Source organism: Camelina sativa, chromosome 5 (assembly GCF_030686135.1).
Source record: "Camelina sativa cultivar CO46 ecotype springtype chromosome 5, ASM3068613v1".
Classification (NCBI taxonomy): domain Eukaryota; kingdom Viridiplantae; phylum Streptophyta; class Magnoliopsida; order Brassicales; family Brassicaceae; genus Camelina; species Camelina sativa.
In genome coordinates this window covers 36,825,222-36,839,460 of record NC_141884.1, presented here as the reverse complement: position 1 = coordinate 36,839,460, position 14,239 = coordinate 36,825,222, and the positions used below count along the sequence as shown (strand labels likewise).

Genomic DNA, 14,239 nt, shown 5'->3' with positions numbered 1-14,239 from the left:
AGTCACGCACGTGTCACGTGTCTTTCTTTTAATTTTTTAAAAAACTTTCCCCAAACTTTATTTTTCTTCCCTAAAGTGAATAGTACTACTACTACTGTTTTTTAAAATACTCGTATTTGAAAGAAAGAAAAAAGTTTCGTAATTGCATTATACATACACGACTGGGCTGCTATATTGATTAATCGACAAAAGTATTCGTTAAAAATAATAATAATCCTAAAAATAAGGAAGAGAGAGAGAGCCTCTTGAGCCTCTTGGAGAAAACGAAGAGACGTCAGTACGAGACTAGAAAAAGAGTCCACGTCAGACAGAGCTGTTAAAGCCAATACATACAGATGCCAAGGTTTTGCGAGATTCTTATTTTTTTTTGTTCTAGTTAAGAAAAGTAAAGGCTTATTTATTACTCTTGTTACTAGGTACTAATCTGCACTATGTGCGTAATAAATCGATTTAAATAAAATATTATGAGCAAAATTATTATTTGAGATTTAAGATTTATTTTGTGTAAAACAAAATATGTAAGTAAAGTTTTTTTTGTTTATTTAAATTTGCGTTTACTTTCGGTAAAATACGTTTTACCCGTAAAATATTTGAACTTGGAAAAGAATTTTAAGGTACTGTAGAAATTTTTGATTTGTTTTTGTGTTTCTAAAAATTAAATTCACATATTTTATGTTTCACATTATCATCTACATCATTGTACCATTAAATAGATAAAACAATACTTTTTAGACTAATCGATTTAATTTAAACTAATCATAAGTTTAAAAAACGCAATGAGAAAAATATATAAAAGTGGTAAATAAATGAATAATTTTTTTTATTGTTTGTGAAATGTAATTTATTTCTAGTAATTAAATATGTTATAAAATTGATAATTAAATACATTTCTGGATTTTAATTGTTGATTAAATTTTCATTTTTAAAAACTTATAGAATAGAACATTGTCTTATATATGTCAATGATAGATATATGTAAATAATAATAAGGTGAGAGAAAAGGATTATAGATTTGTTTTTTTTAATGGCGGAGAGTTGTAAATAAGTAAATATTTTGAGGGTTATTTGATAGAAAGTGTCATGAGCTCTGTAACGTTGACACATCAGCCTTTTTCTCAAGTGTGTTTATCTATTAATATATAGGAGATTCAACTTTGATATGTTTCCTCAATTCTTTCTCGTCACGTTTTGCTACGTAGTTTTTAGTCAGTGTGTATAAAGTATAAAAGTTAGTTATCAAAGTTGAATGTATAACAAACTAGGGGAGTCTTACACCAAATAGTAAAAACATGGAAAACACACTTTCTTATTTTTAAACAACTTTTTTGGATGCTAACAAGTATTTTCTGTCGGCATCAATGTTTACTTGTTTCAATTCTTTTTTTGTGATTTAATTGTCCTTTTACTATCAAGCACGATATTATTTGTGTGTAGTTATTAACTTTTGTATTTTAAAAATTCGATTGATATGATTTTTTTGTAATGTGTATAAACGTTAGTTATCAAAGTTGACTACTCCTTTTGTTCTGATAAATTGATGTTTTAAAGAATGTTTATTGTTTCTAAAATATTGATGTTCTAAACATTTTTAATACTAAAAATGTGTAAAAATAGAAAAGTTTAACACTAAAAAGGTGTAAAAATAGAAAAGTAAAGAAAATGTCAGAAAATGAATGATCACATATGTATGAGATGACCAAAAATAAAAAGTAAAAACCATAAAGAAAAAAACTAAATAATAAATTAATCATATACACTATTGTCTTAATATGTGTGAAAAATCCTAAACATCAAATTATTAGAGACAGAAAAAGTATATAACAAACTAGGGGGAGTCTTTAATTTACACCAAATAGTAAAAACATGAAAAACACACTTTCTTATTTTTAAACAACTTTTTTTGGATGATAACAAGTATTTTCTGTCGGCATCAATGTTTACTTGTTTCATTTGTTTTAAGTGATTTAATTGCCATTTTACTATAAAGCACAATATTATAAAACTAAAAATTTGTGTGTAATTTTTAATTTTTGTATCTTAAAATGTGATTGATTGGAATTATTTTTTTGTCGTTTTAAAATGTACTTTTGAAACTGAAGAAAAAATTACGTTGTTGTAGGTTTTATAAGGTATTTGTTCAAATATTTGGGGGAACAAAAAAGAAAACTTTTTTTAATGTGTTCTTAGAAGTTAGAATTAGTATTATTGTTCTCTCTCAAGGTCAAACAATCTTTGTTTTACGCTCAACGGAACATCTATAACCATTGTATTGTTCTAGCTACTAGCTAGTGTTCGTTTATAACGGTATACTTGACCGAAGCTTTGTTACCCGACTTAATAACGTAAGTTGCATAGGACTATATGAGTTACCAAACCTACATTCCCACGAAATTTGTATCAAACGCTTCCAACTGCCACTCTCTTCATTTTTTTTTTTTTGCATTTGTAGAATGAGCTCAATCAGTTCTTGTAGATGCAAGTTTAGTATGATACGACGAGGGAGAGAAAAACATCATTTCATTTTTGTACTAGTAGATTCCGATCATGAGTCGATCATCAGAACATTACCATTTCGTTAGTTACAGATTTGTTATTATTACATCAACTAACACACATGAATCGCATCATGGTAATGTTCCACCACTACACGAGGATAAAGAATCACATGCATATGTTTATGTAAAAGAAGAAGATCGAAGAAGAAGTAAATGCACTTTTCAGCAAATTAAACTTAACTATAAAACGGTCAAACAATTCGAAAAAGTAAGTTATATAGTATCTAATTTCTCAGCATAAAATATAAATATCTTTTTTTATAAATACAAGTGCTTTCAAAATATCCAAAACATATGTAATAACTTAACAAATAAAGTGACTTATTTCATTACAGAAATACACTGAGACAAAAAAAAAAAAAAAAAAAAACAACTATGAAAGCGTATAGACTGGAACGAGAAGCTAATTAATGACTACTGCTAAAATTGAAGTATATATAAACAAAAATGTAGCAATCAGAAAAGATTTGGATAAATCTCCAAAGAGATGGGCAACTTGGCTCCTCTCTTCACCAATATCTACCAAAATGGTCCACCTATCACCCTTTACCCAAGTCGCCACTGTTTACATCTTTAAAACTCGATTCAACTTTATTTAATCTATTTATTTCTAGTCTAATTAATTAATAACGTTTACACGAACTAACACGATATTTTATCAATAAAATTAGTAAAAATAAGTTTGGCAGAGGAGTGGTCCTGTGGGCGGGGCAAAGAGTGGTCTCTAGCTGCATACAAAGATTCGACCACACCCTAACCATATATTCTTTCGTATCTTTCACTCTCCCCATCGCGATCTATCTTTTCTTCTTTTTCTCCAAACTATTATTTCTTTTTATGGTCCTTTTACTGAAAACCATAACTATTTTTGTTCTTCTTGCTGTTCTCCTGCTATAATATTTTTTAAAAGGTACTTTCTATATATAGTTATTTGCAAAAACAATTTTGCATTTTCTTCTTGTACTACTGTAGGAGATATTAGTTGTGCATGTTTTATTTTATATTTTATCGATTATTTGGTGTTTTCCAATACCAAAATGAACTACATAATACAGTTATCATAATATTATTGTGGTCGTACTGGCGCAGGTTAACATATCGATGGAGAAAATGATATAGTTGTATTATGATTCAACTGACAGTAATTATTCGATGTACAATCTTGAGAAGTCAATATCTAAGTAACTTTCAAGAAAAAATAATCATTTAAGTTTTTCTAAATTGGTTAATAACCACGTAAGATTTTGAGAAATAAGCAATAATATAGTCTTGATAGATTAATGAGCTGATTCTAGAAATATTGTATTTTGTATTTTGCAAGGTTTGCTTCGACTCAAATACGTACCGAGTTATAATTGTGTAATACTTTCGACTGCGTGATGTCGCCGGCGGCATATTAGTCTGCTCGACAGACTACACGACTACACCCACTTGACCACTTATGATATCATATGAACTCAAGTTACTCAACAAACGTTTCTGTGCTTTGTTAAACGTTGACATGCACCATGTTAAACGTTTGTATGCTTTGTTCAACGTTGACAAGCCCATAATTAGAGCATATATAGAGTTATCATTTTTTTTTTTTTTTAAAAACTGGGTTTAAATCTTTTTAAAAATATAAAATATACTTTTCACTAAATGAAAAAACTGATAGAATTAGTTCCGATAGCCATGAAGATTAGTGCGACCAATTAAACTGTTGAAAGTCAGACACCTCTAGGAGACATAATTCTCACAACGTTCCAATTCTTAACCCTTAGAATTTCTCGTAGCCCAAAAACCTGCATGCACAATAAAAGCATCCTATTTTATTTCAGAGCAGATGCGATCCACAATGCCATTTCTCGAACAACGTCATGCATAATCACAAAAACTTTCCCATCATCATCATCAACCCCTTTCATTAACAATGATGCACAAACAAGACTACCAGTTATACCATAACCCATATAATCAGCCTCTTCAATACTTTCACTTGCATCTATAATTCTTCGCATATCTAGTAGCCTATCAAATATTTTTGTTTTTCACATGTTTTTGTTGATCAAATGGAAGATATAAAACGCAATATAGCATAAACAATTTGACAAAAGTCTCCCTTAAGACTATCATAGCTATACTCCCAAGAGCAGAAGTATCTTATTATTCATGCTAGAAAACTCCGTGGTATATGAACTCAAAACATATATTGCACGCGACCATTCTTTTATCGACCTCTTGGATGACATAGCCTCGCCTATACGTGAAATGCCACTTTACACCGTTTATGTTCTCTTGGATCATCAGGAATTCCATTTTCAACTGATTCGACCTTCTTCAAAATATCATCTAAGAACAAGATGAAACTCTTTCTCTTTAGAAATTGAATAACCGATCAGTCTTTTGGCATTTATCTTTTTGATTCCATTTCTCTCCATCAACATCAAGACCAAATTTTTGAGCTATTACATCTTGAATCTTCTCAACGTGTAACTCTTTAGACACCACAACCCAAATAACAAAGTCAAATCCACAATCATCCTCACTGAACTAGTTGTGGATCTTTGAGAGAAGCGTTGTTTTCCCTACACCTCCCATTACACCAACTCCATTTTCCAGAAGATGTTTCCACACTTTCTCGAGCATTATTTCCTGACCAACAATTATCGGTTGAAGTTGTCTTTCCTCCAACTTAGGTGCTAGAGGTTCATCAACAATCTCTTTGATATCTTTATTTCCGAGTTTCTCAACCAACCCTCAATGCCAAAAAACATGTTTCCTGAAATAATAGCTCGATAGTAAGCTCTTAGAGCAAAATCTACAGAGACACAACTTTTGAAGTTCAACATCTTTAGCGCCTTAACAAGTTTATCGACTCCATGACTTCCTTCTCAGTTCAGCATATAATTTTCTTAATTCTTTTTTATAAATAAATTCTTTTTCATTTTTATTATCAGTGACATCTTTCTCACAAAAGTAATCTTCTAAATTGAATTAGAGTTAATAATTTTAGATATGAAAATGTTAATTAGTAGAGATATTTCTATAAAAAAATTATAATTAAACATGATAAAAATATAAAATATATATTTCACTATTTTCACTAAATAAAAAAAACTCATAATATTACGTATTAAAAGTCAAACACCTCTGATTGACACAGAGGTTCTCTCCGCGTAGGACGGAAACAAAGACCTTTAATTTCGTCAGTAACGCTAAAATAACAGATCGGAGCAAAAAAAAAAAAAAAAAAGAAGAAAAGAAAAGAAAGAAGAAGAAGTAATGGAAGATCTATGGAAGAGAGCGAAATCGTTTGCAGAAGAAGCAGCGAAGAAGTCTCAAACCATAACACTACAATCATCTTCAACAACCTTCGTCAATCTCGTCTCCGAAACCGCCAAAAAATCCAAAGAGTTCGCTCTCGAAGCTTCTAAGAAAGCCGATTCGCTCAATGTCTCCGAGTTCGTAGCCGAGACGGCGAAGAAATCGAAAGAGTTCGCCGCCGAGGTTTCCACCAAAGCGGATCAGCTCAAAGTCGTTGCGTTGAAGCAAGCTGATCAGATCCAGAATATTAAATCTATTGCCGACATTATACCTCCGTTTGGTTCATCAGGATCTGGTGGTGGCTCTGTGATCTCTGAATCTGAGCTTGTTAGCTTTGGTATTACCGATGATTTGAGAGAGTTTGTTAAAGGTTTGACATCTGCTACGTTCCAGGCTTTTCCTGAACAAGGTATGGTTGCTTTATCTTGTTGTTGTTTTATCTTGTGTGGTGGTTCTTTGTGTGTTTGGAATTGAGGATTTACAATGTGTTATGGTAAATGTGGATTAGATGAATCTTCGGAAGTTTCTGATTTGGAAACAAGTGCGTCTAATGTTCGGAAGGATCTTTCGGAGTGGCAGGAGAGGCATGCCACTCTTGTTCTTGGTTCCGTTAAGGTACTAATACTTGGATTTGGGAATTGAGAATTGTATATAGTTTGATCTTGCATACTGGTTGAATTGTAGATTCATCTCTTATGTGCTACGTTGTTTGATGTTTGCATTTTGTGTTTGTTGCAGCAAATTTCGAAGTTAAGATATGAGTTATGCCCACGAGTCATGAAAGAAAGGAGGTTCTGGAGGATATACTTTACCTTAGTGAGCACTCATGTTGCACCGTAAGGCTCTACTATCCCTTCTCAAACTCTAAAACGTTTATGATACTCAATTTTGAGTAGGGTAAAGACCTGTACATTACTGAGACTATGATGTCTCATAGTTTAATCAATGCAGCTTAAGACATGTGATTAGATATTTGCATAAATTTGGTCAAATGAAACCATAACTTTTATGTGGGGGCATGGGTTTGATTCAGAAACTGTCTTAGTGAATTCTCTAGTTGCTGCACATCATCTATGTTACCAATCTTCTCTAGGTCGGTTCAGTAGCTATCTCAGAAAACCATGTAACTCACAAATGAGAATGGCAAAACCAGAGGAACGTTTAACTGAAAATGTATAGAAGATCTTGGCATCTGAACCATTTGTGTATATCTGTTAAGTGATTAGTGAATTGAGCACCCCGTGTCTTTCATGGGTATGAGACTTGATAGCTGCATGCATGAGTTAAGCGGAAATGATTTGTTTTGGCTCAGATATGAGAGGAAGTACATGGAGGAACTTAGGAACAAAGCAGAGAGTAAAGAGGAAGAAGCTAAGAAGAGCCCAGGGGTTGAAGGAACAGAAACAGGTGAAAAGAATGTCGCAAAAAGCAGAACATCTACTGCATCCTCTGAGCAAGATCTTGACACATTCCTCCTGGGAGATTTAGAAGACGACAGTGACGAAGCTCCCGGTGAGACACCTTTGACTTGTGCGTTGCTTCTCAAGTTTTAGCCGTGTCTTAGATATTGACTTTGTTTGTGTAATTGTGAAACCTTGCAGATGATGATGACAATGATGGTGGAAGCTTGGGTGATGATGACTTCGACAAAATTGGCAACTCTGTAAGTTAAACATTTGTTTCTCTCTCTTTAAAAGGGTACAACTAGAGAACATCTTGGTTTAATCTAAATCTGCCTTCACGTGTTTGCAGGATGCTGAAGAAGAGAAAGAAACAAAAGCAGCAAAAGCCTAGAAATATATTAGTTTTGTTACACCCAATTGTGGGGAAGTAAATGAGGATGGTATATGATCGGTCTCTGTTTCATCATCTGTGTATAGCTTTTGCTTTAGCGAAGATGCAAAAGAAACACATTTTATTCATTCGAATTCGCAGTTTATTAAAAAAAAAAACGAGACTTTCTTTATGTTGCAGTAAAAAAAAAGCTTACAACTTTGAATACAAAATTACCCAAAAAAAAAATCGAAACTTTTGATTTTGACATATGTATTCGTTGCTGGGGAGGTTTTATTTGTTTAGCTCTGTGATTTTGTAATGACGACAACATCTCTTCTCCGGCGTACCACCAAGTCGTCGCCGACGATATCATCCATCTTGTCTCTAGCGATTTCGTCTTTCTCAACGAAATGTTTTGTTCAACGAACAGCATCACTCTCTGTTCCGACGGAAGCTCCTCCGGTTCCGAACAAGATCCCTTTCACGGTCTCAACCCATGGAATCACAAGGCAAGATCCATACCGCTGGATGAAGAATACAGACGATCCCGATTTCGTCAAATACCTCCAGCGTGAGAACTCGTACGCTCATGCTTTCATGGCTGACACAGAAGCCTTAAGGCGTGATTTAGTCTCCGAGATGAAAACTCGTATTCCGGAAGAGATTTTCACACCTCCTGAGCGTTGGGGACCATGGTTCATCTCTCTATAATCTTGAAACTTTTTTTTTTGGATTCGAGTCAAAAAGTAAGTAGTGAGCTTTTGATTGAATTGGGGTTTTGAATTGTTGATTGAGCAGGTTATATAGGCAATACATACCCAAAGGAAAAGAGTATCCACTTCTTTGTAGGAGATTGGACAAGGTTGAAACAAATTGGCTCTCTGGTCTTTTTCGTGGAGGAGGAGAAGAAGAACAAGTTGTGCTTGACTGGAATCAAACTGCAGAGCAGTACGGTAAAGTTTATTCCTTTAGTATAGATCTTGTTAGTTTAGAGTCGTAAATTATTAAGCAAGTTGTTACGTGTACTACTACTTCAGGTTATGTTCACATTGGGGTTTGTCGGGTTTCACCTGATCATAACTATCTTGCGTACACTGTTGATCCCGAGGGAAGTGAACGTTTCCTTCTCCAAATTAAGGATTTGAGAACTGGTCTTTTAGTTCCGAGGTTGGAAGTTGATGGAGTTGTTAGCTTGGCATGGGCTTTAGATGGGGTCACCTTGTTTTACACTGTTGCAGATGAAAACCAAAGACCTCACAGGCAAATACACTCTTTTATACTAGTAGATAGATAGATAACTTGAGGTTGTTTGTTCAACTGTGACATGTTTTTGCAGGGTTGCTGTTACAAATGTTGAATCAGATGGGAGAGATGATACCGTAGTGTTTACAGAAAAGGATTCCAGTTTTTGTGTAGACATAACGACCACAAAAGATGGCAAGTTTGTTACTATCAATTCCAACTCAAGGACATCATCCGAGGAATTAACCTTTTACGAACTTTCATTTGCATTTTTTGTTTGTCTTTTATCATCTATTACCCATATACTTTATGCTCAAGGTGAGTTATCTTGTTTTCAGGTTTATATTGTAAATGCTGATAAGCCAATGGCCGATTTACAAAGAACTCGTGAGCGAGTCCCTGGCGTGCAGTATTTTTTTGAACACCACAATGGGTTCTTTTACATTCTTACAAATTCTCCCTCCAATGCAATTAGTGAGTGGTCTGGTGAAGGCTATTATTTGACTAGATGCTTAGTGGAAGAACTTGAAGCATCCGACTGGCAGGTTTTGGTTATTTTATAAATCATCTTATCTGTAACTTTTTTGAGATAGAGAATATAATACTGATTTGTCTTATCAGATTGTTTTCTGCCCAAATGATGATGTGGTTATACACGATATGGACATGTTCAGTGACTACCTGGTGCTTTTTCTTAATAAGAATGGCTCCCCTATGCTATGTTCCATTGATATGCCCATAAAAGCAAATATAAAGGTATTTCTGATTAATCTTGCGTTAGTGTTTTTACTCTCTCGGTGTTCCTACAGTTTTACTAAGGTATGTTTCTATTTTTGCAGCATATGGATGATCTTAATCCCTGGTATTTCCCTCTTCCAGCTGATCAATGCAGTGTAGCTCCAGGTTCAAACCACAACTTTCAGAGCTCTATATACCGAGTGGTGCTTTCATCTTCTGTGGTATATGACTATATTCACTTAGTTACTTTAAGAAACGGGTTTTTGTATTGTTGTAGCTTTGATGCCATAATGATTCTTTCTACTCTGATATTTTCTCAGAATAACCTTACTGTTGTTTTTGGGATTGTAGATGCCTGACACTATCGTCGACTATGATGTGTCAAGAAGATTGTTCTCAGTAGTGCACCAGGAGAGAGGGGTTATAGGTAATTCTGATAGTAGTACGCCATGGTACCCTGCAGATGGTTCGATACAGAACAGAGGTCAACTTGATGATAGAACGAGTGAGGAACAAGATGGTCAGTTAGACTCTCGAATGCATAAATGGGAGGGTTTATCTGATGCATATGTTTGTGAAAGACAAGAAGTTTCTTCACACGATGGAGTTGAAGTCCCTCTTACAATTCTGTATTCACGAGAAGCATGGAAGAAGAGTGAATCACCGGGAATGTTGATAGGTTATGGTGCTTATGGAGAAGCTTTAGACAAAAGCTGGTGCACAAATCGATTGAGCATGCTTGATCGTGGATGGGTTATTGCCTTTGCTGATGTGAGGTCAGTTTATAAAACATTACTAAATCGTTCAGTTTGAATGTGATAGTGGTAATTTGAATGTGCGCCTCCTATAGAAGTTTCATTTTGGTCTCAGGGGAGGAGGTGGTAGGGACTTTTCATGGCAAAAATCCGGAACTGGATCGTTGAAACAAAACTCAATCCAAGATTTCATACACAGTGCAAATTATCTAATCGAAAAGGGTTATGTGCATAGACACCATCTTGCTGCTGTTGGGTACAGCGCAGGAGCTATTCTTCCAGCTGCAGCCATGAATATGCACCCGAGTCTATTTCGAGCTGCAATTCTAAAGGTTAGAAAATATTAGTTATCCTAGCAAATGCTTTGGTTGTATCCATAATAATATGCAAACGCTTATATATGATCAAGATGTACCATTGTGCAGGTTCCTTTCGTAGACGTGTTAAACACATTATCAGATTCAAATTTACCTCTCACACTCTTGGACCATGAAGAATTTGGGAATCCGGACATCCAAACCGACTTCCGATCCATCCTTAGCTATTCTCCGTATGATAACATACGCAGAGATGTTTGCTATCCGTCCATGCTTGTCACAACTTCGTTTCATGACTCAAGGCAAGCTTCACACAAGAACCCTTAAACCCATGTCTTCCTTTTATTTTATTTTAGTATTGGAATATATGGATCACAATATTGTGTGTTTGTTGGTTCTTAGGGTTGGAGTGTGGGAAGGTGCAAAATGGGTGGCTAAGATACGGGAGAGCACGTGCCACGACTGCTCACGAGCTGTGATTCTGAGAACAAATATGAATGGGGGCCATTTCGGTGAAGGTGGTCGTTATGCTCAATGTGAAGAGACTGCCTTTGATTATGCTTTTCTTATCAAAATTATGGGTTATCACAACAATACATGAACGAATCATATCATCTTTGGTGTATTATTACGCCTTTTGCTCGAAGTCATAAATCAGTTTGTCTCAGAAAAAAATTGATTAACTTGAAACGTATCTGATATTCCACAAGAGATCATATTGATAGATTACATGAATGATGCAGAAGATGATACAAACTCAGAACCACAAAAAACGTAGAATCTACTAACCATAATTGATCTTAACGACTGTAGGAATCCCCTAGAAGCCGAACAATGTACACGATAGAAGCAATCTGTCAATACATTTATATATTCCAAAGCCGTTGAGCCTTACAGAGAAATGTCACAGTGTTTTCATGCGCTTATGAGACTGTTCAGATTCTTCCTCAAAGCTTGGATCTCTTGCTTGTGTATCAGATGATAATGGATTCTGCATAGAGAGTATGTATCAACATCATCGTATATGGTTACTGTTTACATGGAATATGAAGCTGACTAATTTACCTTACTTGATGGCTCGTCATGAGTTAGTCCTTGATTGGCTCGTTTCCCGAGATCAATCTGGACGGAAAGTTTTGCATGCGACAGATCAATTCCTGCGTTCTGGAGAGCTTGTGTTAATGAGCTCAATAACCTGGTCATTTCAGAATACACATTAATAAGAAACCAATCGATCACTAAGATAAAAAAACCAAAAAAGTAACAGAAATGAGGAAGAGTTAGAAGATCAGGTTTAACTCACTCATGCGAGTAGGCACTAGAGATGCTAATGGTTCCACCTTCAATAACCAGGTCATTACTTTGGCCTAGCCCATCACTAGTAGCAGGACATTCATTAGCTTGTTCACCTTGTACCAATGGAAGAATTGGTTGTACAGGTGGTAATCCTTTGTCGTCTAACTCAGGTTGACTTTCAATCGGTTTGCCGGTTATAGCTCTTCCATTGTCAGAATCAATCGGGATTTGCGGTTCTGCAACGATTGCAGGTGTAGAAGCCACAGCGTTTTCTTCAAACTTTCCAGGAAAAGATATCCCTACACCAGATCCATTATTTATAGCTACTGGGTGGTTCGCCAAACTCTGAACTCGCCAGTGATTATTCCTCTGTTCCAATCAGGAAAAGATAAAAATTCAGCTAAAAGATACACAAAACTGGCAGTAGAACCACTTGCAATCCACAACATAACATAGTAGAAGCTGAACGTATCTGAACATGTTTCTGAAAGAATAGAAAGTATTAGAAGCTGAGAATTTTACCCATGGTGTCAACTTAGTTGGTTCCTGACTCCATCCTGGATACGATCCTTCATACTTTTGCACCCTCTCTTGTAAATACTGGACATAATCTATCACCTAGAATGTGACAGAAGTACCATTTAAGGCTAACAAGTTCTAAAAATCCATGGATACTATCACATAAAAGACCATCAAAATATCATGAAATACCTCTAAAAGGAAAGAAGCAGTATCTCTTTTTTGTTCACTGTTGGGAATTAGCTCTCTCAATATCTGAAATCTGACAAGAGATTTAATGGATTCAAGACTCATACTATAAGAAAACAAAGATGATACCAACACCACAGAATTGAGCCAGAGCAAAATTCCCAAACACTATTCTCTTAAGTATCCATCCTAAAGATTGTTACTCTCAGTTCTCCACAGTTCACAAGAGCTTGAAATCTTCATACCTTTCATTGATTTTGCTTCTTCTACGTTGCTCAGTGACTGAATGCTTAGAACGTATCGCACTAGCTTTATCATTTTCCTTTGCATCTGCTTTTCAAAATTCAAAAAACACCTAAGAATCATACAGAGAAAACACCAGCAAATCTAATCCTAAATCCGTCTCGATTCAAATACAATCAAATCGAAGAACGAATAACTAAGAAAAATTCAAAAACTCATTCATTCAAAAAAAAAAACCGAAAAATTCAAAAAAATCTCCAGAATTGGATCGAACAAGTTTTACCTCTGTTGTTGTTGTTGTTGTTGCTATGAACAGTAGTGTTGGAAGAAGGACCTTCACGTTTAGAACTAAAGTCTTCTTCACCGTAATCTTCTTCCTCTTGATTTCCTTTTCCGGTTCTCATCTTCGCCGGAGTTTTTTTTTTTTTTTTTTTTCAACTTTTGCCGTCGACGTGAGCTTCTTCTTCTATTGTTTGTTTATTTTTTTGTTTGTGGGTGACTCGTGACTCGGCTGAGTTTTGATTACCTGTAGGAGAGACTTACGTGAACTCTCTCACTTGAGTTTTTTTTTGTCCGTCAGTTTCATGATTTCGACACGTGTACGACGCGATGTGATTACCGGTTTAGCTCTGTAAACGAACCGAAGCTTGTGATGACACGTGGGCTTCACGTGATAAGACGGGATTCTAACCTATCAAATTTAAAGGTCGTCACGTGATGCACGTGGTCTCTTTCTGATCTGTTAATTTTCGCCTTCGTACGTACCATGTTTGTTTTATATTTAATCGAATGGTAAAACCGTTAAAGTAACATACGCGTGAAAATGGTTTTATTTACCACTACGGTGTTATTACGTTTGGAAGTTTGAACAAATATTTATTACCAAAAAATAAAATAAAAAACGTTGTCGAATGATTTTTGCAGTCTTTCACATTATTTTATAAATCCTTAATTAACATTTAAAATAACATATACTGTATATATAAACTGAAAGACTTTGTAACATTTGATGTTTTTTAAATTTACAGTTTTGGTGAAAAGACAAATTGTGCTTCCAAAACACTGCTATGAATGAAGGGCTTATAGAGTTGATCAGTATTGGGCCAAACTATTTAAAGCCCAAAGTTTATAAAGGTAAAAAAGAAAAAAAAAGATTTTTATCAGAGCCAGGTTTCGATCCTGGGACCTGTGGGTTATGGGCCCACCACGCTTCCGCTGCGCCACTCTGATTTGTTGATATTGATATGTTATTTATTGTAGTTATAGTATATACATGTATAACTAGTGCTAGAATATGGGCTTT

The 14,239-nt window shown here is 34.9% G+C and overlaps 3 protein-coding genes and 1 non-coding gene across 11 annotated transcripts; 2 read left to right on the top strand and 2 right to left on the bottom strand.

The window, feature by feature from the left end:
• The first annotated feature begins 5,701 nt into the window (after window positions 1-5,701).
• LOC147944831 (uncharacterized) lies at window positions 5,702-7,827 on the top strand. The gene is made up of 6 exons (XM_087451175.1): window positions 5,702-6,270; window positions 6,370-6,476; window positions 6,600-6,697; window positions 7,174-7,373; window positions 7,463-7,524; window positions 7,614-7,827. The coding sequence occupies exons 1-6, from the start codon at window positions 5,820-5,822 to the stop codon at window positions 7,653-7,655; spliced, it is 960 nt and encodes a 319-aa protein (XP_087307301.1). The 5' UTR covers window positions 5,702-5,819; the 3' UTR covers window positions 7,656-7,827.
• A 46-nt stretch (window positions 7,828-7,873) lies between these two features.
• Window positions 7,874-11,364, top strand: LOC104787957 (uncharacterized). Of its 5 annotated transcripts, none has more exons than XM_087451173.1 (11): window positions 7,874-8,332; window positions 8,436-8,590; window positions 8,675-8,897; window positions 8,974-9,074; window positions 9,218-9,424; window positions 9,501-9,635; window positions 9,719-9,838; window positions 9,969-10,393; window positions 10,488-10,704; window positions 10,798-10,991; window positions 11,092-11,302. In XM_087451173.1, exons 4-11 carry the CDS (start codon window positions 9,072-9,074, stop codon window positions 11,288-11,290), a joined length of 1,500 nt encoding a protein of 499 aa, XP_087307299.1. In that variant the 5' UTR covers window positions 7,874-8,332; window positions 8,436-8,590; window positions 8,675-8,897; window positions 8,974-9,071; the 3' UTR covers window positions 11,291-11,302. The 5 variants fall into 5 exon arrangements, 4 of the variants coding, with proteins under 4 accessions (XP_087307299.1, XP_087307300.1, XP_087307298.1 ...); XM_087451174.1 differs by having other exon boundaries at window positions 7,897-8,332; window positions 8,436-8,585; XM_087451172.1 differs by having other exon boundaries at window positions 7,897-8,332; window positions 8,974-9,119; window positions 9,219-9,424.
• Window positions 11,348-13,539, bottom strand: LOC104787959 (transcription factor BIM2). Of its 4 annotated transcripts, none has more exons than XM_010513625.2 (7): window positions 13,220-13,539; window positions 12,939-13,023; window positions 12,697-12,766; window positions 12,508-12,603; window positions 11,993-12,354; window positions 11,755-11,884; window positions 11,348-11,680 (listed from the first exon to the last, which is right to left on the bottom strand). In XM_010513625.2, the coding sequence occupies exons 1-7, from the start codon at window positions 13,338-13,340 to the stop codon at window positions 11,594-11,596; spliced, it is 951 nt and encodes a 316-aa protein (XP_010511927.1). In that variant the 5' UTR covers window positions 13,341-13,539; the 3' UTR covers window positions 11,348-11,593. The 4 variants fall into 4 exon arrangements, with proteins under 4 accessions (XP_010511927.1, XP_087307303.1, XP_087307302.1 ...); XM_087451177.1 differs by having other exon boundaries at window positions 11,760-11,884; window positions 13,220-13,464; XM_087451176.1 differs by having other exon boundaries at window positions 12,939-13,026; window positions 13,220-13,444.
• A 555-nt stretch (window positions 13,540-14,094) lies between these two features.
• Window positions 14,095-14,166, bottom strand: TRNAM-CAU (transfer RNA methionine (anticodon CAU)). The gene has a single exon. It is a non-coding gene; the product is annotated as a tRNA-Met (tRNA).
• Between the last annotated feature and the right edge of the window lie 73 nt (window positions 14,167-14,239).